The sequence below is a fragment of the Triturus cristatus genome, chromosome 12, assembly GCF_964204655.1.
Source record: "Triturus cristatus chromosome 12, aTriCri1.1, whole genome shotgun sequence".
In the NCBI taxonomy this organism is placed as follows: domain Eukaryota; kingdom Metazoa; phylum Chordata; class Amphibia; order Caudata; family Salamandridae; genus Triturus; species Triturus cristatus.
In genome coordinates this window covers 65066516-65094485 of record NC_140595.1, presented here as the reverse complement: position 1 = coordinate 65094485, position 27970 = coordinate 65066516, and the positions used below count along the sequence as shown (strand labels likewise).

The 27970-nt window shown below is 47.8% G+C and overlaps 1 protein-coding gene across 1 annotated transcript in view; it reads right to left on the bottom strand.

Annotated features, from left to right (window-relative positions):
• The window catches only part of MUC16 (mucin 16, cell surface associated), a 245625-nt gene that overhangs the window by 115828 nt on the left and 101827 nt on the right, over positions 1-27970 (bottom strand). The window contains exons 8-9 of the mRNA XM_085637002.1: positions 18561-18692; positions 9564-9695 (exon numbers count right to left, since the gene is read on the bottom strand). Of these exons, the coding sequence (XP_085493128.1) occupies positions 9564-9695; positions 18561-18692 (264 nt within the window). The remainder of the gene's footprint in view (positions 1-9563; positions 9696-18560; positions 18693-27970) is intronic.

Genomic DNA, 27970 nt, shown 5'->3' with positions numbered 1-27970 from the left:
AGAACTGGTTCTGGTAGTATCGGCTCCAGTAATAGGAGTGGCAGTGTTTGTCTCTGCTTCAGTTATTGTGGTTTCTGCTACTGTATTTGGTGCTGCAGAGCTTTTAGTGGCCTCTAGTTCGGTGGGAGGCATTGAGGTGCTTGTAGCAGCCGTGGTTACTGTGGTAGGTGCTGCACTGCCCCTGCTTGTTTCTGAACCAATGATAGAAGCGTCAGTGCTTGTGGTGGTCCCCACTCCCCTTGTGGTGGTTTCTGCCGCTGTAGTTGGTGATGCAGCGCTTTCGGTGGCCTTTGTACCCATATTAGGCGCTACAGTGCTTCTTGTGACCTCTTGTGCTGTGGTAGGTAATACAATGCTTGTGGTGGTCTCAGCAGATGTGACAGATGCTATGCTGCCTCTGGACGTTTCTACACCAGTTATAGGAGCAGCAGTGCTTTGGGCGGCCTCTAGTGATGTGGTACGTTCTGCAGTACTTTTGGTGGTCACGCTTTCAGAAATAGCTGCTGTGGTGCTTCTTGTGGCCTCTGCTGCTGTTGTAGGTATCGAAGTGCTTGTGGTGGTATTGGCTGCTGTGGTGGATGCAGAATTGGTTCTGGTGGTTTCCACTCCAGTAATAGGAGTGGTAGTGGTTGCCTCTGCTCCAGTTATGATGGTTTCTGCTTCTTTTGTAGGAGCTTCAGAGGTTTTAGTGGCCTCGAGTTCGGTGGGAGGCATTGAAGTGCTTGTACTGGCCATGATTGCTGTGGTTGGTGCTGCACTGTCTATGCTGGTTTCTGCAGCAATGATAGGAGTGGCAGTGATTGTGGAGGTCTCCGCTCCACTTGTGGTGGTTTCTGCTACTGTAGTGGGTGATGCAGCGCTTTCGGAGGCCTTGGTACCTGTAATGGGTGCCACAGTGCTTGTGACCTCTTGTGCTGTGGTAGGCAATAAAGTGCTTGTGGTGGTCTCAGCAGATGTGACAGATGCTATGCTGCCTCTGGTGGTTTCTGCACCAGCTAAAGGAGCAGCAGTGCTTTCGGCGGCCTCTAGTGCTGTGGTAGATGTACGCTCTGCAGTGCTTTTGTTGGCCACTATTTCTGTAAGAGGTGCTATGGGGCTTCTAGTGGCCTCTAATGCTGTGATAAGTACTGAGGTGTGTGCACTGGTCTCAGCCACAGTGATAGGTGCTGCACTACCCTTGGAGGTTTCTGAAGCACTAAGAGTTGCCGCAGTGGTCTTGGTGGTCTCCGCTTTGATTATTGTGGTTTCAAATTCTGTAGTAAGTGCTGTAGGACTTTTGGTGGCCTCTGTTCCTGTAATAGCTTCTGCAGTGCCTCTTGTGGTCTTGGCTGCCGTGGTAGGTGCAGAACTGGTTCTGGTGGTTTCCTCTCCAGTAGTAGGAATAATAGTTGTTTCCTCTGCTCTAGTTATCGTGGTTTCTGCTTCTCTAGTAGGTGCTTCAGAGGTTTTGGTGCACTCTTCGGTGGTAGGTGTTGAAGTGCTTGGAGTGGTCGTGGTTGGTGTGGTAGGCTCTGCACTGTCCCAGTTTGTTTCTGCTCCAATGATAGGAGTGCCAGTGCTTGTGATGGTCTCTGTTCCACCTATGGCGGTTTCTGCTACTGTAGTGGGAGATGCAGTGCTTGCTGTGGCCTTTGTACCTGTAATAGGTGCAACAATGCTTTTTGTGACCTCTTGTGCTGTGGTAGGTAATGAAATGCTTGTGGTGGTCTCAGTTGATGCGACAGATGCTATGCTGCCTCTGGTGGCTTCCTCGCCAGTTAAAGGAGCAGTACTGCTTTGTGCAGTCTCTAGTGCTGTGGTGGATGCACGTTCTGCAGTGCTTTTGGTGGCCCCTTTTTCTGTAATAGCTGCTGAGGGGATTCTTGTGACCTCTAATGCTGTGGCAGGTGCTGATGTGCTTGCAATGGTCTCAGAGAAAGTCAAAGGTTCTCCAGTACTCTTGCTGGTTTCTGAAACACTAATTAGAGCTGCATTGCTCTTGGTGGTTTCCACTGAGATAGTTGTGGTTTCAACTCTTGTAATAAATACTTCAGGGCTTTTGTTGGTCACCATCCCTGTAATAGCTGCTGCAGTGCTTCTTGTTTTCTCTGCTGCAGTGGTAGGTGCTGAAGTGCTTGGAGACGTCTTTGCTGCTGTGGTAGGTGCCGAATTGGTTCTGGTGGTTTCCTCTCCAGTAATAGGAGGGGCAGTTGTTGTCTCTGCTACAGTGATGGTGGATTCCACTCCAGTAATAGATGCCACAGAGCTTATAGTGGCCTCTACATCTGTGGTAGGTGCTGAGGTGATTCTTGTGTCTGTGGTTGCTGTGGAAGTTGCTGCACTGCGCCTGCTGGTTTCTGAACTAATGGTAGGAGCGGCAGTGCTTGTGGTCGTTTCTGCTACTGCAGTGGGTGATTGAGCACTTTCAGTGGCCTTAGTACCTGTAATAGCTGCTACAGTGCTTCTTGTGACCTCATGTGCTGTTGTAGGTAATAAAATGCTTGTGGTGGTCTCAGCAGATGTGAAAGATGCTACGCTGCCTTTGGTGGTTTCTGCACCAGTTATAGAAGCAGCAGTGCTTTGGGCAGCCTCTTGTGCTGTGGTAGGTGTAAGGTCTGCAGTACTTTTGGAGGTGACTATTTCTGTAATAGCTGCTGCAATGCTTTGTGTGGCCTCTGCTGCTGTTGTAAATGCTGAAGTGCTTGGAGCGATTTTGGCTGCTGTGGTAAGTTCAGAACTTGTTCTGGTGGTTTTCGCTCCAGTAATAGGAGTGGCAGTGGTTGTCTCTTCTCCAGTTATAGTGGTATATGCTCCTGTAGTGGATGCTACAGAGCTTTTAGTGGCTTCTAGTTCTGAGGTAGGTGCTGGACGTGTTGTGGCGGTCGAGGTTGGTGTGGTAGGTGCTGCACTGCCATTGCTGGTTTCTGCACCAATGATATGAGCGGCAGTGCTTGTAGTGGCCTCCGCTCCACTTGTAGTGGTTTCTGCTACTACACTGCGAGATGCAACACTTTCTGTGGCTTTTGTACCCGTAAAAAGTGTAACAGTGCTTCTTTTGACCTCTTGTGGTGTGGTAGGTAATAGTGTGCTTATGGTGGTCTCAGCAGATGTGACAGCTGTTATGCTGCCTCTGGAGGTTTCTGCACCAGTTATAGGAGGAGCAGTGCTTTGGGTGTCCTCTAGTGCTCTGGTAGTTGTATGTTTTGCGGTGCTTTTGGTGGTCACTTTTTCAGAAACAGCTGCTGTGGTGCTTCTTGTTGCTTCTGTTGCTATTGTAGGTACTGAAGGGCTAGGGGTGCTCTTGGGTGCTGTGGTAGATGCAGAACTGGTTCTGATGGTTTCCACTCCAGTAATAGGAGTAGCAGGGGTTGTCTCCACTCCAGTTATGGTGGTTTCTGCTCCTGTAGTTGGTGCTACAGAGCTTTTAGTGGCCTCTAGTTCCGCGGTATGTGCTGAAGTGCTTGTAGAGGTCGTGGTTGCTGTGGTAGGTGCTTCACTGCCCCTGTTGGTTTCTGCACCAGTGATAGGAGTGGAAGTGCTTGGGGTCGTCTCCGCTCCATTTGTGGTTTCTACTACTGTAGTGGCTGATGCAGCGCTTTTGGAGGCCTTTGTACCTGTAATAGGTGCTGCAGTGCTTCTTGTGACCTCTTGTGCTATGGTAGGCAATAAAGTGCTTGTGGTGGTCTCAGCTGATGTGACAGATGCTATGATGCCTCTGGTGGTTTCTGCTCCAGTTAAAGGAACAGCAGTGCTTTGGGCGGCCTCTAGTGATGTGGTAGATGTACGTTCTGCAGTTCTTTTGGTGGCCACTATTTCTGTAATAGCTGCTGTGGGGCTTCTAGTGCCCTCTAATGCTGTGATAAGTGCTGAGGTTTGTGCAGTGGTCTCAGCTACAGTGATAGGTGCTCCACTACTCCTGGAGGTTTCTGAAGCACTAGCAGGAGCTGTAGTGGTCTTGGTGGTCTCCGTTGTGATTGTTATGGTTTCAACTTCTGCAGTAAGGGCTTCAGGGCTTTTGGTAACCTCTGTTCCTGTAATAGCTTCTGCAGTGCCTTTTGTGGCCTCAGCTTCTGTAGTAGGCGCTGAAGTTCTTGAAGTGGTCTTGGCTGTTGCGGTAGGTGCAGAACTGGTTCTGGTGGTTTCCACTCCAGTCAGCGGATTGGCAGTGGTTATCTCTGCTCCAGGTGTGGTGGTGGTTTCTGCTCCTATAGTTTGTGCTAAAGAGCTTTTAGTTGCCTCTAGTTCTGTGGTAGTTGCTAAAGTGCTTGTAGTGGTAGTGGTTGCTGTGGTAGGTGCAGAAAGGGTTCTGGTGGTTTCGGTTCCAGTAATAGGAGTAAAAGTGGTTGTGTCTGTTCCAGTTTTGGTGGTTTCTGCTCCTCTAGAAGGTGCTTCAAATGTTTTAGTGGCCTCTAGTGCTGCGATAGGTGTTGAAGTGTTTGTTGTGGTCATGGTTGCTGTGGTAGGTGCTGCACTGCCCATGCTGGTTTCTGCACCAATATTAGGAGTGGCAGTGCTTGTGGTGGTCTCTGCTACTGTAGTGGGTGAATCAGCGCTTTCTGTGGCTTTTGTACCCGTAATGGGTGCTTCAGTGCTTCTTGGGACCTCTTGTGCTATAGTAGGTAATAGAGTGATTGTAGTGGTCTCAGCAGATGTGACAGATACTCTGCTGCCGCTGGTAGTTTCTGCACTAGTTATAGGAGCAGCAGTGCTTTGGGTGGCCTCTAGTGTTGTGGTAGGTGTACGTTTTGCAGTGCTTTTGGTGGTCACTCTTTCTGAAATAGCTGCTGCGGTCCTTTTCGTTGTCTCTGCTGCTGTTGTAGGCGCTGAAGTGCTTGGGGTGGTCTTGACTGCTGTGGTAGGTGCAGAACTGGTTCTGGTGGTTTCCTCTCCAGTAGAAGTGGCAGTGGTTGTCTCTGCAACATTTATGGTGGTTTCCGCTCCCGTAGTGGGTGCCATAGAGCTTTTAGTGGCCTTTACTTCTGTGGTAGGTCCTGAAGTGATTCTAGTGGCCGTGGTTGCTGTGGTAGGTGCTGCACTGCCCCTGCTGGTTTCTAAACCCGTGACAGGAGCGGCAGTGCTTGTGGTGGTCTCTGCTCCACTTGTGGTGGTTTCTGCTCCAGTAATAGGAGTGAAAGTGGTTGCCTCTGTTCTAACTATGGTGGTTTCTGCTCCTCTAGTAGGCGCTTTAGATGTTTTAGTGGCCTCTAGTAATGTGGTAGGTGTTGAAGTGCTTGTATTGGTCGTGGTTGCTGTGGTAGGTGCTTCACTGCCCCTGCTGGTTTCTGCACCACTGATAGGAGTGGCAGTGGTTGTGGTGGTCTTGGCACCACTTGTGGTGGTTTCTGCTAAAGTAATGGGTGTTTCTGAACGTTTGGTGGCCTCTGTTCTTGTGATAGGTGTTGCAATGCTTCTTGTGGCATCTGGTGCTATGGTAGGTAATGATGTGCTTCTATTGGTCTTGAGTGATGTGGCAGGTGCCGCACTGTCTCTAGTGGGTTTTGCAGCAGTGATAGGAGTAGCAGTGCTTTTGGTGGCCTCAATTGGTGTGGTCATTACTAAAGTGCTTGTAGTGGACTTTGCAGCTGTAGTAGGTTCTGCACTACCTTTGGTGGTTTCCACACCAGTAATAGGAGCGGCATTGCTGTTGGTGGTCTCCGTATTGCTTATTGTGGTTACTGCTACTGTTGTAAGTGCTGCTGTGCTTTTGGTGGCCACTATTTCTGTCATCGTTATTGCAGCACTTGCTGTGGCCTCTTGTGTGGTAGTAGGTTCTGAATTGACAGTTAAGGTTCCCGCTGCTGTGATAGATAATATAGTGGTGTTTAAGGTCCCCTCTGCTGTGTAGGAAATAGCGGTTCTGATTATTTCTCCTGCGGTGGAATGTGCTGCTGTGGTTGTGGTGTTTTCTGCTCCCATGCTAGTGCTTGTAGAGCCTGTGAAGATCCCTTCTGCTCTTGTACTTCCTGCAGTTGATATAGTGGCCAATGCTGTTCGGGTTGATGCTGTAATGCTTCTACTGGTTTCTGGTGTTGTGGTAGGGGCGGAACTGCTTGTAGTTGTCTCGGCTCCTGTGATAGGTCCTGCACTGACTCTGGAGGTTTCGTCTCCAGTAATAGAGACAGCAGTTCTCTTGGTGGGTTCTGCTCTTCTTGTGGGTGTGCCTGCTTCTGTGGGAGGTGAAACAGTACTTGTGATAGTTGCTGTTGCCGTGGTGGGTGCTGCCACGCTTTTGGTAGCCTCTACACCTGTAGTGCTTCTTGTGGTTTCCGGTGCTAAGAGAGATGGTGAAGTGCTTGAAGTGGTCTCTGTCGCTGCAATAGTCCTTGTTATTCCACCTAATTCTGTAGTTGCTGCAGTAGTTGTGGTGCTGTTTGCTCTAGTAATCACACCTAGAGTAGTGGATATCTGGCCTACTGTTGTCGTTGCTGCCATTGATATTGTGGTACTAGCTGTTGCGGTAGATGCAAGGGTGACTGTGGTGCTCTCTGCTCCTGTGATATCCCCAGGAGAGGTTGTATTGACCTCTTGCTCTATTGCGACTGCTGCAGTGCTTGTGATGACCTCAGCTGTTGTACTAGGCACTGTGGTACTTGTGGTAGCCTCTGCTACTGTAGACAGTGAAACAGTGCTTGTAGCACTTTCTACTCCCTTCGTAGATGATGTAGTACTTTTTGGGCTCTCTGCTCCTGTGGAAAGTACTTCCATGACCTTGGTGGTTGCTGCCTCTGTGGTGGTTGAGACAGTACTTGCCATAGCTTTTGCTTCTGTAGTATGTGCTGTAGTGACTTTTATCGTGTCTCCTTCCGTGGTAGGCAATACAATGGTTTCAGTGGTGTCTGATCCTGTGGCAGATGTTGCAGTTCGCTTTGTAGTGCCAGCTCCTGTGGTAGATGTCACAGTGGTCATGGTCATTTCACTTTCTGTCATCATTGCTGCAGTGCTTGTGGTGCTGTCTGCTCTTGCGCTAAGACTTGAAGTGCTTGTGATGATCTTTCCTAATGGTGTTGTTGCAGTTGCAGCAGTTGCTGGGATGGTACCTGTTGTGGTAGTTGCTGCAGCAATAGTTGTGCTCTCTGCAGTTGTGGTAGGGGTTGTAGGGATTATGGTGCCCTCATCAGCTGTCACAGTTGCAGTAGATGTGGTGTTGGTGGACTCTGGTCTTTTGGTCAGTCCGTCAGTGCCTGTGGTAATCTTTTTAGCTGTCGTAGGAACAACAGTACTCTTAGTGGTCGGTGGAGCTGTGTTGGCAATGGCTGCAGTTTTGGTAGTCATGAGAGCTGTGGTAGGAATCAAAGTGATTTGGGTGGTTTGAGGAGTAGTTGTAGTAGCTGCGAAGGTGCTGGTGGTCTCTGGACCTGTGATAGGAGCTGTAGTGGTGGTCTGTGGAGCTGGGGTAGGAGCTGCAGTCCTTGAGGTGGGTTGTGATGCTGCAGTGCTTGTGGAGGTATGTGGAGCTGTGGTAGGAGCTGCGGTGCTTGAGGTGGTTTGTGGTGCTGCAGTGCTTGTGGAAGTCTGTGGAGCTGCGGTAGGAGCTGCAGTGATTGAGGTGGTTTGTGGTGCCGCAGTGCTTGTGGAGGTCTGTGGGGCTGTGGTAGGTGCTGCAGTGCTAGTAGTGGGCCCTATAGTAGTGGCAAAGAAAACACATTGCAATTACAAGCTAATATCATAGACAGGCTTGAAAACTTGAGGTGGAAAGGGAGCTGCGGGGTGCTACACATGTGCAGTTACTGTTTGCACACTTGAAAGAAGCAAGAATTGTGATGTAGTAATGCACATTTACACATTTGCTGTTCTGTTTCAATGCACAATAATCAGTGAGTGATGCACATGGCAAACACAGTGTAGGGCCCTTGAGGAGAATCACTCAGTAAACAGATATAACAGAGAAAGACACATTGTTGTGTCCACCTGCCCTTTTCTTCTAGGTAAATGTTCAGGGCCTACATTTTCTACAAAGTTTATCAGTCATCTCAGTGCCAATGAGTCCATTAGAAGGTAGTTGTTTTTTGGCCTGAATTTCACTCTCCAGTTATACGCCCATTTGCGATTAGCGGAGCAGTAGTAATTGCCCCAATAATGAGTCTTGCTTCTTTCAATTAGATTTACAAAGCCTGTAGGAGGCCATAAGATTGTTTTTACTCTGGCCCCTTCTCCATTCAGAGGAAAGATGCATTTTATAGGTTGTATGTCAAAATATTGACCAGAAGCAATATCAGCCTGGACATATATCGTCGAGATACGCAAATGCAGGAGAAATGGGGAGTTACTATCATAACTGCACATCTACTTACCTTAGTAATATAGTGCAGTCAAAATACTGTGAAGTCGCTATATGTGCAGGTCAATACTTATTTAAACTTTTGGTAAATTCAATTAAGAGTTAATTCAGATTAATCAAGAGGTCCCACAAAACTGATCATGCAAAATTCATAAATGTTTTACATTTTTAAAGAGTGGTTAGTAAATAAGTAAAAGAAAATTGATTCCAAAATGTAAAAATCTTTCCCATGAGAATTCCATAGCACTGTTAACTTATAACAGGAAACTGTGATATAATATATATATTACCAGGAAGAACACAACAGCACTTCAGAGCCCTCAGCAGTAGGAGTTTATTTGGATACCTTTGTCAAGTTTCAGTGAATTACACAATTGGAGTGCTGACATTTCTTATTTCTGGAATACATGGTCTTCTTTGAGTATGTTCCAAGCATGCATAGACTACGTGGAAGGATCAGAAACAAATATAAATGTGCCTCTTTACTAGCTCTCCTTCCAGTGGGAGCAAGGATTAATTTACCAAGGTTTGTGGAGACCCTTGAGCAACGCAACACATTTTAGAGATGTTCTGACGGCCTTTTTAATCTACAGTTGGGCGTTGCGCCTGTTTGGTCATGCATCAGCAAGCACAAAACCTTAGTAATTGGGGACAGTATTTTGTGCGGCCATTATACCATGAACAGAAACTGTCACTTGTAGTATCTTCTCATACTGGTCAAAAGCATAAGGAAGAGTGTTCATTTTTAAAAAGCAACTAACTATGAACACATACTCCGATGGTCTAATGCTGGTGCTTCGTAAGTCATTTCTTGGTTATCTGTTCTCCTATTGTGTTTTTTGCAGAGATTATGTTGAGGTTCGATTTAGCTCTTTGGGTGTCTATTGGTTCCTAAAGAATGTTACGAGGGTGATTTGTCAAAAAATGTGCTTCGTTTACCTACATTATTCTATTCATAGTACTCTATGCTAAAGGTTTGCTTAGTGTCCTTTCTTCTCGTAACAGTCAGAGGAAGTGGTGCGGATGTTTTTGCACCCATCAGGTGAAGTAACATTTTAACTGAGATTCAACTTTTGGGGGTGAAGTTTGTCACCTGGTGATTGGGTGGTGATGTCATCCCAGATCCAGCAAGATCAATAATTCTTTGTCTGAGTGTAGTGAGGTCACAGGTTAATCGGTACACCCATCCTACTCCATCACACCTATTATTCCCAAAAGAAACCCTGTTAAGTGCAGAGTGTACACCTATGATTTGTGGTATCTACCAGGATTGACAGCTCATGTCCCACTATAGCCTTAGTCTTACCTTTGCTTGTCACTGTTGTTCCGATGGTTGTTGAGGTCAGAGTGGTTTGTTGAGTTGTTGTAGTGTTTCCCCCCGGAAGTTGCTCTGCTGGCTTCTCAGTTCTAGGGACAATGACCTCTTCTGTTATTGGCCCTGTATGAAATACATTACACTTAGTGCTGGCACTGACTGAAGGAGTGGAAAGATAAGAACATTTCATTTGCTCGCAAGTTACAGATTTAATAATGGCGGTGACTCGCGTTGTGTTGGGCCGGGAAGCCCTCACTGAGCCCTTACCAACACCTCCATGACATACATTCCAGAGCTGAGCATTCCATAGGTCGCCCATGCATCAGGACCACATTACAACAGGCTTGCAACAATGCAGAGATTCCCAACTGTGCCAAATAAAGCAGAAATAATCATTCCACTGAACTCTACATTTTCATTTTCAGTGTCTGTCTTTATTATTAAACTGTTATACTGTATAGTATAACATTTACTTAAATGTTTGTTATTGATTTTTTATTTTAAAAAAAACCCAATAAGGAGCATGTTTGCTCAGCGCGTGATAGTCAATCCTGGCTTCCGTCTTTTACTGGTTTATTCCAAAGAAGGAAAATGAATGCTTTTGAGGGAAACATAGAAGTCCAGGGACTTACTATTAAAGTACCTGGTTGGTCCTGAGAAGTGCAGTTACTCCCCAATTAAATATATTGCAGGAGTCCTGAGAAGTGTAGATTCTCTTCTATTCAAAAAGTTCAAGTGCAAATACTTACTACCAGATTGTACCTGCCCATATAAAGCACTCGGGAAAACAGAAGTAGTGAGGTAAAGTGGTGACAGAGCATACAGAGGAGAATAGTGACAGTGAAAGGCCAGGATCACACAATAGAAAACATCCTACAGTAATAAATATTGTACCTGCAGTTGCATTTGTGGTCTTTGTGTCTGCCGTGCGTGCTGCACTGCTTGTGGTTGGTTCTGTTGCTGTGAATGGTGCTGGAATGCCTGTGGTGAACCGTGCTGCTTTGGAAGGTGAGGATGCTCGTGCAGTGGTCTCAGATTCTATGGTAAGTGCAGAAGTGTATTTTGTGACCTCTTGTTCTGTTGCAGGTGTAGATGAGATTTTGATGGTCTCTGTTGCTTTGCTTGATCCCAAAGCGCCTGTTGTAGTGTCTGCTACAGTGGTAGTCACTGCAGTTCTTCTTGTAGTCCCAGGTGCTGTGGTATGTGCTGAAGTGCTTGGAGTGGTCTTGTCTTCTGCGGTAGGTGTTGCACTGTCTCTGGTGGTTTTCGCTCCAGTAATAGGAGCAGCAGTGCTTGTGGTTGTCTCCTCTGTACTTCTGGTGGTTTGTGATCCTGCAAAAGGTGCTGCAGTGCTTTTGGTTGCCTCTATTCCAGTAATAGGTGCTTCGGTGCTGCTAGTCACCTCTACTGTTGTGGTATGTGAATTGGTTGGAGTGGTCTCGGCTGCTGTGGAAGATACATCACTGGCTCTGGAGGTTACCGCTTCAGTAGTAGGAGTGGCAGTGCTTGTGGTTGTCTCCACTTCAACTATGGTGGTTTCTGCTCCTCCAGTAGGTCCTTCAGAGGTTTTAGTGGCCTCTAGTTTGGTCGGAGGTATTGAAGTGCTTGTAGTGGTTGTGACTGCTGTGGTAAGTGTTGCACTACCATTGCTGGTTTCTGCACCAATGATAGGAGTGGCAGTGCTTGTGGTGGTCTCCGCTCCACTTGTGGTGGTTTCTGTTACGCTAGTAGGTGACTGAGCACTTTCCGTGGCCTTTGTACCTGCAATGGGCGCTACAGTGCTTCTTGTGAACTCTTGTGCTGTGGTAGGTAATACAATGCTTGTGGTGGTCTCAGCTGATGCGACAGATGCTATGCTGTCTTTGGTGGTATCTGCACCAGTTATAGAAGCAGCAGTGCTTTGGGAAGCCTCTAGTGCTTTGGTAGGTGTCCGTTCTGCAGTACTTTCGGAGGTGACTATTTCTGTAATAGCTGCTGCAGTGCTTTGTGTGCCCTCTGCTGCTGTTGTAGGTGCTGGAGTGGTTAGAGTGATTATGGTTGCTGTGGTAGGTGAAGAACTGGTTCTGGTATTTTCGGCTCCAGTAATAGGAGTGGCAGTGGTTGTCTCTGCTTCAGTTATTGTGGTTTCTGCTAATGTATTTGGTGCTACAGAGCTTTTAGTGGCCTTGGGTTCAGTGGGAGGCATTGAAGTGCGTGTAGCGGCCGTGGTTGCTGTGGTAGGTGCTGTACTGCCCCTGCTTGTTTCTGAACCAATGATAGGAGTGTCAGTGCTTGTGGTGGTCTCGGCTCCACTTGTGGTGGATTCTGCTTCTGTAGTGGGTGATGCAGCGCTTTCTGTGGCCTTTGTACCCGTAATAGGTGCAGCAGTGCTTCTTGTGACCTCTTGTGCTGCGGTAGGTAATAAAATGCTTCTGGTGGTCTCAGCAGATGTGACAGATGCTATGCTGCCTCTGGAGGTTTCTACACCAGTTATAGGAGCAGCAGTGCTTTGGGCTGCCTCTAGTGCTGTGGTAGGTGTACGTTCTGCAGTGCTTTTGGTGGTCACTCTTTCTAAAATAGCTGCTGCGGTGCTTCTTGTGGCCTCTGCTGCTGTTGTAGATATTGAAGTGCTTGGGGTGGTATTGGATGCTGTGGTAGATTCAGAATTGGTTCTGGTGGTTTCCACTCCAGTAATAGGAGTGGTAGTGGTTGCCTCTGCTCCAGTTATGATGGTTTCTGCTTCTTTGGTAGGAGCTTCAGAGGTTTTAGTGGCCTCTAGTTCTGTGTTAGGTGCTGAAGTGCTTGTAGTGGATATGGTTGCTGTGGTTGGTGCTGCACTGCCCATTCTAGTTTCTGCAGAAATGATAGGAGTGTCAGTGCTTGTTGAGGTCTCCACTCCACTTGCGGTGGTTTCTACTACTGTAGTGGCCGATGCAGCACTTTTGGAGGCCTTGGTACCTGTAATGGGTGCTACAGTGCTTCTTGTGACCTCTTGTGCTGTGGTAGGCAGGAAAGTGCTTGTGGTGGCCTTAGGTGATGTGACAGATGTTATGCTGACTCTGGTGGTTTCTGCACCAGTTAAAGGAGCAGCAGTGCTTTTGGCAGCCACTAGTGCTGTGGTAGATGTACGTTCTGCAGTGCTTTTGGTGGCCATTATTTCTGTAATAGATGATGTGGGGCTTCTAGTGGCCTCTAATGCTGTGATAAGTGCTGAGGTGTGTGCAGTGGTCTCAGCCACAATGATAGGTGTTGCACTACTCTTGAAGGTTTCTGAAGCACTAAGAGGAGCTGCAGTGGTCTTGGTGGTCTCCGCTGTGATTGTTGTGGTTTCAACTCCTGTAGTAAATGCTGCAGGGCTTTTGGTGGCCTCTGTTCCTGTAATAGCTTCTGCAATGCCTCGTGTGGCCTTTGCTTCTGTGGTAGGTGCTGAAGTACTTGAAGTGGTCTTCGCTGCTATGGTAGGTGCCGAACTGATTCTGGTGGTTTCCACTCCAGCAATCGGATTGGCAGTGGTTATCTCTGCTCCAGGTGTGGGGGTGGTTTCTGCTCCTATAGTTTGTGCTACAGAGCTTTTAGAAGCCTCTATATCTGTGGTAGTTGCTAAAGGGCTTGTAGTGGTAGTGGTTGCTGTGGTAGGTGCAGAAATGGTTCTGGTGATTTCTGCTCCAGTAATAGGAGTGAAAGTGGTTGTCTCCGGTCCAGTTATGGTGGTTTCTGCTTCTCTAGTAGGCGCTTCAGATGTTTTAGTGGCCTCAAGTTCTGCAATAGGTGTTGAAGTGCTTGTAGTGGTCATGGTTGCTGTGGTAGGTGCTGCACTGCCCCTGCTGGTTTCTGCACCAATATTAGGAGAGGCAGTGCTTGTGGTGGTCTCTGTTACACTTGTGGTGGTTTCTGCTACTGTAGTGGGTGACGCAGCGCTTTCTGTGGCTTTTGTACCCATAATGGGTGCTACAGTGCTTCTTGTGACCTCTTGTGCTATAGTAGGTAATAGAGTGATTGTAGTAGTCTCAGCAGATGTGACAGATGCTATGCTGCCGCTGGTAGTTTCTGCACCAGTTATAGGAGCAGCAGTGCTTTGGGTGGCCTCTAGTGCTGTGGTAGGTGTACGTTCTGCAGTGCTTTTGGTGGTCACTCTTTCTGAAATAGCTGCTGCAGTGCTTCTTGTGGTCTCTGCAGCTGTTGTAGCTGCTGAAGTGCTTGGGGTGGTCTTGGCTGCTGTGGTAGGTGCAGAACTGGTTCTGGTGGTTTCCTCTCCAGTAGAAGTGGCAGTGGTTGTCTCTGCTACAGTTACGATAGTTTCCGCTCCCGTAGTGGGTGCCACAGAGCTTTTAGTAACATCTACTTCTCTGGTAGGTGCTGACGTGATTCTAGTGGCCGTGGTTGCTGTGATAGGTGCTGCACTGCCCCTGCTAGTTTCTGCACCCGTGGCAGGAGTGGCAGTGCTTGTGGTGGCCTCCGCTTCACTTGTGGTGGTTTCGGCTCCAGTAATAGGAGTGAAAGTGGTTGCCTCTGTTCTAGTTATGGTGGTTTCTGCTCCTCTAGTAGGCGCTTTAGATGTTTTAGTAGCCTCTAGTTCTGTGGTAGATGTTGAAGTGCTTGTATTGGTCGTGGTTGCTGTGGTAGGTGCTTCATTGCCCCTGCTGGTTTCTGCACCACTGGTAGGAGTGCCAGTGGTTGTGGTGGTCTCAGCTCCACTTGTGGTGGTTTCTGCTAACGTAGTGGGTGTTTCTGAACTTTTGGTGGTCTCTATTCTTGTGATAGGTGTTGCAATGCTTCTTGTGGCATCTGGTGCTATGGTAGGTACTGATGTGCTTGTATTGGTCTTGAGTGATGTGGTAGGTGCTGCACTGTCTCTAGTGGTTTTTGCAGCAGTGATAGGAGTAGCAGTGCTGTTGGTGGTCTCTCGTGGTGTGGTCATTACTAAAGTGCTTGAAGTGGACTTTGCAGCTGTAGTAGGTTCTGCACTGCCTTTGGTGGTTTCCACGCCAGTAATAGGAGCGGCATTGCTGTTGGTGGTCTCCGTATTGCTTATTGTGCTCACTGCTCCTGTTGTAAGGGCTGCAGTGCTTTTGGTGGCCACTATTTCTGTCATCGTTATTGCAGCACTTGCTGTGGTCTCTTGTGTGGTAGTAGGTTCTGAATTGCCAGTTAAGGTCCTCGCTGCTGTGGTAGATGATATAGTGGTTCTTAAGGTCTCTTCTGCTGTGTTAGAGGAAATAGCGGTTCTGAATATTTCTTCTGTGGTGGAAGGTCCTGCTGTAGTTGTGGTGCTTTCTGCTCCCATGCTAGTGCTTGTAGAGCCTGTGAAGATTCCTTCAGCTCTTGTACTTGCTGCAGTTGCTATAGTGGCCACTGCTATTGTGGTTGGTGCTGTAATGATTCTACTGGTTTCTAGTGCTGTGGCAGAGGCTGGACTGCTTGTAGTTGTCTCGGCTCCTATGATGGGTCCTGCACTGACCCTGGAAGTTTCCTCTCCATTAATAGAATCAGCAGTGCTCCTGGTGGGCTCCACTCCTCTTCTGGGCGTGCCTGCTTCTGTGGTAGATGAAACACTACTTGTGATAGTTTCTGTTGCCGCGATGGGTGATGCCATGCTTTTGGTATCCTCTACACCTGTAGTGCTTCTTGTGGTTTCCGGTGCTAAGAGAGATGGTGAAGTGCTTGAAGTGGTCTCTGTCGCTGCAGTAGTCCTGATTATTCCACCCGGTTCTGTAGTTGCTGCAGTAGTTGTGGTGCTGTCTGCTCCAGTAATCAGACCTAGAGTAGTGGATATCTGGCCTACTGTTATCGTTGCTGCGGTTGATATTGTGGTACTAGCTGTTGTGGTGGATGCAAGGGTGACTGTGGTGCTCTCTGCTCCTGTGATATCCCCAGGAGAGGTTGTAATGACCTCACGCTCTGTTGTGACTGCTGCAGTGCTTGTGATTACCTCAGCTATTGTACTAGGCACTGTGGTACTTGTGGTAGCCTCTGCTACTGTAGACAGTGAAACAGAGCTTGTAGCACTTTCTACTCCCTTCGTAGGTGCTGTAGTACTTTTTGGGCTCTCTGCTCCTGTGGAAAGCACTTCCATGAACCTGGTGGTTGCTGCCTCTGTTTTGGTTGAGACAGTACTTGCCATAGCTTTTGCTTCTGTAGTATGTGCTGTAGTGACTTTTATCGTGTCTCCTTCCGTGGTAGGCAATGCAATGGTTTTAGTGGTGTCTGATCCTGTGGCAGATGTTGTTGTTCCCTCTGTAGTGCCAGCTCCTGTGGTAGATGTCACAGTGGTCATGGTTATTTCACTTCCTGTCATCATTGCTGCAGTGGTTGTGCTGCTTTCTGCTCTTGCGCTAAGACTTGAAGTGCTTGTGATGATCTTTCCTAATTGTGTTGTTGCAGTTGCAGCAGTTGCTGGGATGGTACCTGTTGTGGTAGTTGCTGCAGCAATAGTTGTGCTCTCTGCAGTTGTGGTAGGGGTTGTAGGGATTATGGTGCCCTCATCAGCTGTCACAGTTGCAGTAGATGTGGTGTTGGTGGACTCTGGTCTTTTGGTCAGTCCGTCAGTGCCTGTGGTAATCTCTTTAGCTGTCGTAGGAACAACAGTACTCTTAGTGGTCGGTGGAGCTGTGTTGGCAATGGCTGCAGTTTTGGTAGTCATGAGAGCTGTGGTAGGAATCAAAGTGATTTGGGTGGTTTGAGGAGCAGTTGTAGTAGCTGCGAAGGTGCTTGTGGTCTCTGGACCTGTGATAGGAGCTGTAGTGGTGGTCTGTGGAGCTGGGGTAGGAGCTGCAGTGCTTGAGGTGGGTTGCGATGCTGCAGTGCTTGTGGAGGCATGTGGAGCTGTGGTAGGAGCTGCGGTGCTTGAGGTGGTTTGTGGTGCTGCAGTGCTTGTGGAGGTCTGTGGAGCTGCGGTAGGAGCTGCAGTGATTGAGGTGGTTTGCGGTGCCGCAGTGCTTGTGGAGGTCTGTGGGGCTGTGGTGGGTGCTGCAGTGCTTGTAGTGGGCCCTATAGTAGTGGCAAAGAAGAACACATTGCAATTACAAGTGAATATCATAGACAGGCTTGAAACCTTGAGGTGGAAAGGGAGCGGTGGTGTGCTACACATGTGCAGTTACTGTTTGCACACTTGAAAGAAGCAAGAATTCTGATGTAGTAATGCACATTTACACATTTGCTCTTCTGTTTCAATGCACAATAATCAGTGAGTGAGGCACATGGCACACAGAGTGTAGGGCCCTTTAGGAGATTCACCCAGTAAACAGATACAACAGAGAAAGACACATTGCAGGCTGCTGTGTCCACCTACCCTTTTCTTCTAGGTAAATGTTCAGGGCCTACATTTTGTACATAGCTTATCAGTCATCTCAGTGCCAATGAGTCCATTAGAAGGTAGTTGTTTTTTGGCCTGAATTTCACTCTCCAGTTATCCGCCCATTTGCGATTAACGGAGCAGTAGTAATTGACCCAATAATGAGTCTTGCTTCTTTCAATTAGATTTACACAGCCTGTAGGAGGCCATAAGATTGTTTTTACTCTGGCCCCTTCTCCATTCAGAGGAAAGATGCATTTTATAGGTTGTAAGTCAAAATATTGACTAGAGCAATATCAGCCTGGACATATATCGTCGAGATACGCAAACGCAGGGGAAATGGAGAGTTACTATCATAACTGCACATCTACTTACCTTAGTAATATAGTGCAGTCAAAATACTGTGAAGTCGCTATATGTGCAGGTCTATACTTATTTAAACTTTTGGTAAATTCAATTAAGACTTCATTCAGATTAACCAAGAGGTCCCACCAAACTGATCATGCAAAATTCATAAATGTTTTACATTTTTAAAGGGTGGTTAGTAAATAAGTAAAAGAAAATTGATTCCAAATTGTAAAAATCTTTCCCATGAGAATTCCATAGCACTGTTAACTTATAACAGGAAACTGTGATATAATATATATATTGCCAGGAAGAACACAACAGCACTTCAGAGCCTACAGCAGTAGGAATTTATTTGGACACCTTTGTCAAGTTTCAGTGAATTACACAATTGGAGTGCTGACATTTCTTATTTCTGGAATACATGGTCTTCTTTGAGTATGTTCCAAGCATGCATAGACTACGTGGAAGGATCAGAAACAAATATAAATGTGCCTCTTTACTAGCTCTCCTTCCAGTGGGAGCAAGGATTAATTTACCAAGGTTTGTGGAGACCCTTGAGCAACGCAACACATTTTAGAGATGTTCTGACGGCCTTTTTAATCTATAGTTGATCATTGCGCCTGTTTGTTTTGCTTTGAGTCATGCATCACCAAGCGCAAAACCTTAGTAATTGGGGACAGTATTTTGTGCGGCCATAATACCATGAACAGAAACTGTCACTTGTAGTATCTTCTCATACTGGTCAAAAGCATAAGGAAGAATGTTAGGTTTTTAAAGGCAACTAACTATGAACACATACTCCGATGGTCTAATGCTGGTGCTTCGTAAGTCATTTCTTGGTTATCTGTTCTCTTATTGTGTTTTTTGCAGATTTTCTTGAGGTTCGATTTAGCTCTTTGGGTGTCTATTGGTTCCTAACAAATGTGACGAGTGTGACATTGTCAAAAAATGGTGCTTCGTTTACCTACAGTGTTCTGTTCATAGTACTGTATGCTAAAGGTTTGCTTAGCATCCATTTCTTCTTGTCACAGTCAGAGGAAGCGGTGAGGGTGTTTTTGCACCCATCATGTGAAGTAACAGTTTAACTGAAATTGCCTTTATCAAAGTGAAGGAAAACAAATTTCTGGCAAATACAACTTTTGGGGGTGGAGGTTCTCACCTGATGATTGGCTGGTGATGTCATCACAGAGCCACCAAGATCAATAATTCTTCGTCTGAGTGTAGTGAGGTCACAGGTTCATCGGTACACCCAATCTACCCCATCACTCCTATTATCCACCAAAGAAACCCCCTTAAGTGCAGAGTGCACCCATGATTAGTGGTATCTACCAGGATTGACAGCTCATGTCCCACTATAGCCTTAGTCTTACCTTTGCTTGTCACTGTTGTTCCGATGGTTGTTGAGGACAGTGTGGTTTGTTGAGTTGTTGTAGTGTTTCCCCCCGGAAGTTGATCTGCTGGCTTCTCAGTTCTAGGGACAATGACCTCTTCTGTTATTGGCCCTGTGTGAAAGACATTACACTTAGTGCTGGCACTGACTAAATGAGTGGAAAGAAAAGAACATTCCATTTGCTCACAAGTTACAGATTTATTAATGGCGGTGACTCTTGTTGTGTTGAGCCAGTAAAGAGCAAGCCCTCACTGAGCCCTTACCAACACCTCCGTGATAATACATTCCAGAGCTGAGTATTCCATAGGTCGCCCATGCATCAGGGCCTTATTACAACAGGCTTGCAACAATGCCACGATTCCCAACTGTGGCAAATAAATCAGAAATAATCATTCTACTGAACTCTACATTTTCAGTGTCTGTATTTATTATTAAACTGTTATAATGTATAGTTTAACATTTACTTAAATGTTTGTTAATGATTCTTATAAAGAAAATGCAATAATGAAAGCATGTTTGCTCAGAGGGTGATATTCAGTCCCGACATTCTGTCTTTTACAGGTTTATTCCAAAGAAGGGAAATGAACGCTTTTAATGGAAACATGGATGTCCAGGGACTTACTATTCAAGTACCTATTTGCTCCTGAGAAGTGCAGTTACTCCCCCATTAAATATATTGCAGAAGTCCTGAGAAGTGCAGATACTTTTCTATTCAAATAGTTTAAGTGCAGATAATCACTATTATATAGTAGCTGCCCATTTAAAGCACTGATGAAAACAGAAGTAGAGAGGTAAAGTGGTGACAGAGCATACAGAGGAGAACAGTGACAGTGAAAGGCCAGGATCAAACAAGAGAAAACGTCCTACAGTAATAAATATTGTACCTGCAGTTGTACTTGTGGTCTTTGTGTCTGCTGTGCGTGCTGCACTACTTGTGGTTGCTTCTGGTGCTGTGAATGGTGCTGGAATGCCTGTGGTGAACCGTGCTGCAGTGGAAGGTGAGGATGCTCGTGCAGTGGTCTCTGATACTATGGTAAGTGCAGAAGCGTGTTTTGTGACCTCTTGTTCTGTAGAAGGTGTAGATGAGATTTTGATGGTCTCTGTTGCTTTGCTTAATCCCAAAGCGCCTGTTGTAGTGTCTGCTACAGTGGTAGTCACTGCAGTGCTTCTTGTAGTCCCGGGTGCTGTGGTATGTGCTGAAGTGCTTGAAGTGATCTTGTCTTCTGCAATAGGTGTTGCACTGCCTCTGGTGGTTTCCACTCCAGTTAGAGGAGCAGCTGTGCTTGTTGTTTCCTCCTCTCTACTTCTGGTGGTTTGTGCTCCTGTAATAGGTGCTGCAGTGCTTTTGGTCACCTCTATTCCAGTAATAGCTGCTGCTGCTCTGCTTGTAACTTCTACTGCTGTGGTATGTGAATTGCTTGGAGTGGTCTTGGCTGCTGTGGTAGATGCATCACTGGCTCTGGAGGTTACAGATTCAGTAGTAGGAGCTGCAGTGCTTGTGGTTGCCTCAGCTACAATTATGGTGGTTTCTGCTACTCTTGTAGGTGCAGCAGAGTTATTGGTGGCCTCTAGTGCTGTGGTAGATACTGAAATAATTGTAGTGGCTGTGATTGCTGTGGTAGGTCCTGCACTGCCCCTGCTGGTTTCTGCGCCAATTATAGGAGTGGCTATGCTTGTGGTGGTCTCCGCTCCACTTGTGGTGGTTTCTGCTACTGTAGTGGGTGTTGCAACCCTTTCTGTGGCCTTTGTACCCGTAATAGATGCTACATTGCTTCTTGTGACCTCTTGTTGTATGGTAGGTAATAGAGTGATTGTGGTGGTCTCAGCAGATATGACAGATGCTATGCTGCCTCTGGAGGTTTCAACATCTGTTATAGGAGCAGTAGTGCTTTGGGTGGCATCTAGTGCTGTGGTAAGTGTATGTTCTGCTGTGCTTTTGGTGGTCACTCTTTCTGAAATAGCTGCTGCGGTGCTTCTTGTGGTCTCTGCTGCTGTTGTAGGTATTGAAGTGCTTGGGGTGGGATTGGCTGCTGTGGTAGATGCAGAATTGGTTCTGGTGGTTTCCACTCCAGTAATAGGAGTAGTAGTGGTTGCCTCTGCTCCAGTTATGGTGGTTTCTGCTTCTTTAGTAGGAGCTTCAGAGATTTTAGTGGCCTCTAGTTCGGTTGTAAGTGCTGAAGTGCTTGTGGTGGCCATGGTTGATGTGGTTGGTGCTGCACTGCCCATGCTGGTTTCTGCAGCAATGATAGGAGTGGCAGTGCTTGTGGAGGTCTCCGCTCCACTTGTGGTGGTTTCTGCTACTGTAGTGGGTGATGCAACCCTTTCTGTGGCCTTTGTACCCGTGATAGATGCTACATTGCTTCTTGTGACCTCTTGTTGTATGGTAGGTAATAGAGTGATTGTGGTGGTCTCAGCAGATATGACAGATGCTATGCTGCCTCTGGAGGTTTCAACATCTGTTATAGGAGCAGTAGTGCTTTGGGTGGCATCTAGTGCTGTGGTAAGTGTATGTTCTGCTGTGCTTTTGGTGGTCACTCTTTCTGAAATAGCTGCTGCGGTGCTTCTTGTGGTCTCTGCTGCTGTTGTAGGTATTGAAGTGCTTGGGGTGGGATTGGCTGCTGTGGTAGATGCAGAATTGGTTCTGGTGGTTTCCACTCCAGTAATAGGAGTAGTAGTGGTTGCCTCTGCTCCGGTTATGGTGGTTTCTGCTTCTTTAGTAGGAGCTTCAGAGATTTTAGTGGCCTCTAGTTCGGTTGTAAGTGCTGAAGTGCTTGTGGTGGCCATGGTTGATGTGGTTGGTGCTGCACTGCCCATGCTGGTTTCTGCAGCAATGATAGGAGTGGCAGTGCTTGTGGAGGTCTCCGCTCCACTTTTGGTGGTTTCTGCTACTGTAGTGGGTGATGCAACCCTTTCTGTGGCCTTTGTACCCGTAATAGATGCTACATCGCTTCTTGTGACCTCTTGTTGTATGGTAGGTAATAGAGTGATTGTGGTGGTCTCAGCAGATATGACAGATGCAATGCTGCCTCTGGAGGTTTCAACATCTGTTATAGGAGCAGTAGTGCTTTGGGTGGCATCTAGTGCTGTGGTAAGTGTATGTTCTGCTGTGCTTTTGGTGGTCACTCTTTCTGAAATAGCTGCTGCGGTGCTTCTTGTGGTCTCTGCTGCTGTTGTAGGTATTGAAGTGCTTGGGGTGGGATTGGCTGCTGTGGTAGATGCAGAATTGGTTCTGGTGGTTTCCACTCCAGTAATAGGAGTAGTAGTGGTTGCCTCTGCTCCAGTTATGGTGGTTTCTGCTTCTTTAGTAGGAGCTTCAGAGATTTTAGTGGCCTCTAGTTCGGTTGTAAGTGCTGAAGTGCTTGTGGTGGCCATGGTTGATGTGGTTGGTGCTGCACTGCCCATGCTGGTTTCTGCAGCAATGATAGGAGTGGCAGTGCTTGTGGAGGTCTCCGCTCCACTTGTGGTGGTTTCTGCTACTGTAGTGGGTGATGCAACCCTTTCTGTGGCCTTTGTACCCGTGATAGATGCTACATTGCTTCTTGTGACCTCTTGTTGTATGGTAGGTAATAGAGTGATTGTGGTGGTCTCAGCAGATATGACAGATGCAATGCTGCCTCTGGAGGTTTCAACATCTGTTATAGGAGCAGTAGTGCTTTGGGTGGCATCTAGTGCTGTGGTAAGTGTATGTTCTGCTGTGCTTTTGGTGGTCACTCTTTCTGAAATAGCTGCTGCGGTGCTTCTTGTGGTCTCTGCTGCTGTTGTAGGTATTGAAGTGCTTGGGGTGGGATTGGCTGCTGTGGTAGATGCAGAATTGGTTCTGGTGGTTTCCACTCCAGTAATAGGAGTAGTAGTGGTTGCCTCTGCTCCAGTTATGGTGGTTTCTGCTTCTTTAGTAGGAGCTTCAGAGATTTTAGTGGCCTCTAGTTCGGTTGTAAGTGCTGAAGTGCTTGTGGTGGCCATGGTTGATGTGGTTGGTGCTGCACTGCCCATGCTGGTTTCTGCAGCAATGATAGGAGTGGCAGTGCTTGTGGAGGTCTCCGCTCCACTTGTGGTGGTTTCTGCTACTGTAGTGGGTGATGAAGCTCTTTCCGAGGCCTTGGTTCCTGTAATGGGTGCTACAGTGCTTCTTGTGACCTCTTGTGTTCTGGTAGGTAATAGAGTGGTTGCGGTGGTCTCAGCAGATGTGACAGATGCTATGCTGCCGCTGATGGGTTCTGCACCAGTCGTAGGAGCACTAGGGCTTTGGGTGGCCTCTAGTGCTAAGGTAGGTGTGCCTTCTGCAGTGCTTTTGGTGGTCACTCTTTCTGAAATAGCTGCTGCAGTGCTTCTTGTGGTCTCTGCTGCTGTTGTAGGTGCTGAGGTGCTTGGGGTGGTCTTAGCTGCTGTGGTAGGTGCAGAACTGATTCTGGTGGTTTCCTCTCCAGTAGGAGTGGCAGTGGTTGTCTCTGCTACAGTTATAGTGGTGTCCGCTCCCGTAGTGGGTGCCACAGAGCTTTTAGTGGCCTCTACTTCTGTAGTAGGTGCTGAAGTGATTCTAGTGGCTGCGATTGGTGTGGTAGGTGCTGCACTGCCCCTGCTGGTTTCTGCACCAGTGACAGGAGTGGCAGTGCTTGTGGTGGTGTCCGCTCCACTTGTGGTAGTTTCTGCTCCAGTAGTAGGAGTGACAGTGGTTGCCTCTGTTCCAGTTATGGTGGTTTCTGCTGCTTCAGTAGGCGCTTTAGATGTTTTAGTGGCCTCTACTTCTGTGGTGGTTGTTGAAGTGCTTGTAGTGGTCATTATTGCTGTGGTAGGTGCTTCACGGCCCCTGCTGGTTTCTGCACCATTGATAGGAGTGGCAGTGGTTGTGGTGCTCTCGGCTCCACTTGTGGTGGTTTCTGCTACTGTAGTGGGCGATGCAGAGCTTTCAGTGGCCTTTGTACCCGTAATAGGTGCTACAGTGTTTCTTGTGACCTCTTGTGCTATAGTAGGTAATACAGTGATTGTGGTGGTATCGGCAGATGTGACAGATGCTATGCTGCCGCCTGTAGTTTCTGCACCAGTTATAGGAGCAGCAGTGCTTTGGGTGGCCTCTAGTGCTGTGGTAGGTGTACGTTCTGCAGTGCTTTTGGTGGTCACTCTTTCTGAAATAGCTGCTGCGGTGCTTCTTGTGGTGTCTGCTGCTGTTGTAGGTTCTGAAGTGCTTGGGGTGGTCTTAGCTGCTGTGGTAGGTGCAAAACTGGTTCTGATGGTTTCTGCTCCAGTAATAGGAGTGGTAGTCTCTTCTCCAGTTATCGTGGTTTCTGCTCCTCTAGTCGGTGCTTCAGAGGGTTTAGTGGCCTCTACTTCTGTGGTAGGTGTTGAAGTGCTTGATGAGGTTGTGGTTGCTGTGGTTGGTGCTGCACTTTCCCTGCTGGTTTCTGCACCAGTGATAAGAGTGGCAGTGCTTGTGGTGGTTTTCTCCCCACTTGTAGTGGTTTCTGCTACTGTAGTGGAAGATGCAGCGCTTTCGGAGGCCTTGGTACCTGTAATAGGTGCTACAGTGCTTCTTGTGACCTCTTGTGCAGTTGTAGACAATACAGTGCTTGTGGAGGTCTCAGCGGATGTGACGGAAGCTATCCTGCCTCTGGTGGTTTCTGCACCAGTTAAAGGAGCAGTACTGCTTAGGGAAGCCTCTAGTGCTGTGGTAGATGTACGCTCTGCAGTGCTTTTGTTGACTACTATTTCTGTAATAGGTGCTGTGGGGGTTCTAGTGGCCTCTAATGCTGTGATAAGTGTTGAGGTTTGTGCAGTAGTCTCAGCTACAGTGATAGTTGCTACACTACTCTTGGAGGTTTCAGAAGCACTAACAGGAGCTGCAGCGGTCTTGGTGGTCTCCGTTGTGATTGTTATGGTTTCATCTCCTGCAGTAAGAGCTGCAGGGCTTTTGGTGGCCACTGTTCCTGTAATAGCTTCTGTAGTGCCTTTTGTGGCCTGAGCTTCTGTAGTAGGCGCTGAAGTGCTTGAAGTGATCTTGGCTGTTGTGGTAGGTGCAGAACTGGTTCTGGTGGTTTCCAGTCCAGTATTCGGATTGGCAGTGGTTATCTCTGCTCCAAGTGTGGTGGTGGTTGCTGCTCCTATAGTTTGTTCTACAAAGCTTTTAGTGGCCTCTACTTCTGTGGTAGTTGCTAAAGTTCTTGTAGTGGTAGTGGTTGCTGTGGTAGGTGCAGAAATGGTTCTGGTGGTTTCTGCTCCAGTAATAGGAGTGAAAGTGGTTGCCTCTGTTCCAGTTATGGTGGTTTCTGCTCCTCTAGTAAGTGCTTCAGACGTTTTAGTGGCCTCTAGTTCTGCGGTAGGTGTTGAAGTGCTTGTAGTGGCCATGGTTGCTGTGGTAGGTGCTGCACTGCCCATGCTGGTTTCTGCACCAGTAATAGGAATGGCAGTGTTTGTGGTGGTCTCGGCTCCACTTGTCGTGGTTTCTACTGCTGTAGTGGGTGATGCTGCGCTTTCTGTGGCTTTTGTACCCCTAAAGGGTGCTACAGTGCTTCTTGTGACCTCTTGTGTTATGGTAGCTAAGAGAGTGGTTGTGGTGGTCTCAGCAGATGTGACAGATGCTATGCTGCCGCTGGTGGGTTCTGCACCAGTCGTAGGAGCAGTAGTGCTTTGGGTGGTCTCTAGTGCTGTGGTAGGTGTGCCTTCTGCAGTGCTTGTGGTGGTCACTCTTTCTGAAATAACTACTGCAGTGCTTTTTGTTGTCTCTGCTGCTGTTGTAGGTGCTGAGGTGCTTGGGGTGGTCTTGGCTGCTGTGGTAGGTGCAGAACTGGTTCTGGTGGTTTCCTCTCCAATAGGAGTGGCAGTGGTTGTCTCTGCTACAGTTATGGTGGTTTCCGCTCCCGTAGTGGATGCCACAGAGATTTTAGTGGCCTCTACTTCTGTGGTAGGTGCTGAAGTGATTCTAGTGGCCATGTTTGGTGTGGTAGGTGCTGCACTGCCCCTGCTGGTTTCTGCACCAGTGACAGGAGTGGCAGTGCTTGTGGCAGTGTCCGCTCCACTTGTAGTAGGTTCGGCTCCAGTAATACGAGTGAAAGTGGTTGCCTCTGTTGCACTTATGGTGGTTTCTGCTCCTCCAGTAGGTGCTTTAGATGTTTTAGTGGCCTCTAGTTCTGTGGTGGTTGTTGAAGTGCTTGTAGTGGTCGTTATTGCTGTGGTAGGTGCTTCACTGCCCCTGCGGGTTTCTGCACCAATGATAGTAGTGGCAGTGGCTGTGGTGGTCTCGGCTCCACTTGTGGTGGTTTCAGCTACTGTAGTGGGTGTTGCAGCGCTTTCGGAGGCCTTGGTACCTGTAATAGGTGCTAGAGTGCTTCTGGTGACCTCTTGTGCAGTTGTAGGCAATACAGTGCTTGTGGGGGTCTCAGCTGATGTGACGGATGCTGTGCTGCCTCTGGTGGGTTCTGCATCAGTTAAAGGAGCAGTACTGCTTAGGGAAGCCTTCAGTGCTGTGGTAGATGTACGCTCTGCAGTGCTTTTGTTGGCCACTATTTCTGTAAGAGGTGCTGTGGGGTTTCTAGTGGCCTCTAATGCTGTGATAAGGGCTGCAGTGTGTGCAGTGGTCTCAGCTACAGTGATAGGTGTTGCACTACTCCTGGAGGGTTCTGTGGTGCTAAGAGGAGCTGCAGTGGTCTTGGTGGTCTCGACTGCGATTGTTTTGGTTTCAACTCCTGCAGTAAGAACTGCAGGGCTTTTAGTGGCCTCTGTTCCTGTAATAGCTTCTGTAGTGCCTTTTGTGGCCTCTGCTTCTGTAGTAGGCGCTGAAGTGCTTGAAGTGGTCTTGGCTTTTGTGGTAGGTATAGAACTGGTTCTGGTGGTTTCCACTCCAGTAATCGGATTGGCAGTGGTTATCTCTACTCCAGGTGTGGTGGTGGTTTCTGCTCCTATAGTTTGTGCTACAGAGGTTTTAGTGTCCTCTAGTTCTGTGGTAGTTGCTAAAGTGCTTGTAGTGGTAGTGGTTGCTGTGGTAGGTGCAGAATTGGTTCTGGTGGTTTCTGCTCCAATAATAGGAGTGAAAGTGGTTGCCTCTGTTCCAGTTATTGTGGTGTCTGCTCCTCTAGTAGGCGCTTCAGATGTTTTAGTGGCCCCTAGTTCTGCGGTAGGTGTTGAAGTGCTTGTAGTGGTCATGGTTGCTGTGGTAGGTGCTGCACTGCCCCTGCTGGTTTCTGCACCAATAATAGGAGTGGCAGTGCTTGTGGTGGTCTCTGCTTCACTTGTGGTGATTTCTGCTACTGTAGTGGGTGATGCAGCGCTTTCTGTGGCTTTTGTACCCGTAATGGGTGCTACAGTGCTTCTTGTGACCTCTTGTGTTATGGTAGCTAATAGAGTGGTTGTGGTGGTCTCAGCAGATGTGACCGATGCTATGCTGCCGCTTGTGGGTTCTGCACAAGTCGTAGGAGCAGCAGTGCTTTGGGTGGCCTCTAGTGCTGTGGTAGGTGTGCCTTCTGCAGTGCTTTTGGTGGTCACTCTTTCTGAAATAGCTGCTGCTGTGCTTCTTGTGGTCTCTGCTGCTGTTGTAGGTGCTGAGGTGCTTGGGGTGGTCTTGCCTGCTGTGGTAGGTGCAGAACTAGTTCTGGTGGTTTCCTCTCCAGTAGGAGTGACAGTGGTTGTCTCCGCTACAGTTATGGTGTTTTCCGCTCCCGTAGTGGGTGCCAAAGAGCTTTTAGTGGCCTCTACTTCTGTGGTAGGTGCTGAAGTGATTCTAGTGGTTGTGGTTGGTGTGGTAGGTGCTGCACTGCCCCTGCTGGTTTCTGCCCCAGCGACAGGAGTGGCAGTGCTTGTGGTGGCCTCCGCTCCACTTGTGGTAGTTTCTGCTCCAGTAGTAGGAGTGAAAGTGGTTGCCTCTGTTCCAGTTATGGTGGTTTCTGCTTCTCCAGTAGGCGCTTTAGATGTTTTAGTGGCCTTCAGTTCTGTGGTAGTTGCTGAAGGGCTTGTAGTGGTCGTTATTGCTGTGGTAGGTGCTTGACTGCCCCTGCTGGTTTCTGCACCACTGATAGGAGTGGTAGTGGTTGTGGTGGTCTCGGCTCCACTTGTGGTGGTTTCTGCTACTGTAGTGGGTAATGCAGCGCTTTCTGAGGCTTTTGTACCCGTAATGGGTGCTACAGTGCTTCTTGTGACCTCTTGTGTTATGGTAGCTAATAGAGTGGTTGTGGTGATCTCAGCAGATGTGACCGATGCTATGCTGCCGCTTGTGGGTTCTGCACCAGTCATAGGAGCAGTAGTGCTTTGGGTGGCCTCTAGTGCTGTGGTAGGTGTGCCTTCTGCAGTGCTTTTGGTGGTCACTCTTTCTGAAATAGCTGCTGCTGTGCTTCTTGTGGTCTCTGCTGCTGTTGTAGGTGCTGAGGTGCTTGGGGTGGTCTTGCCTGCTGTGGTAAGTGCAGAACTAGT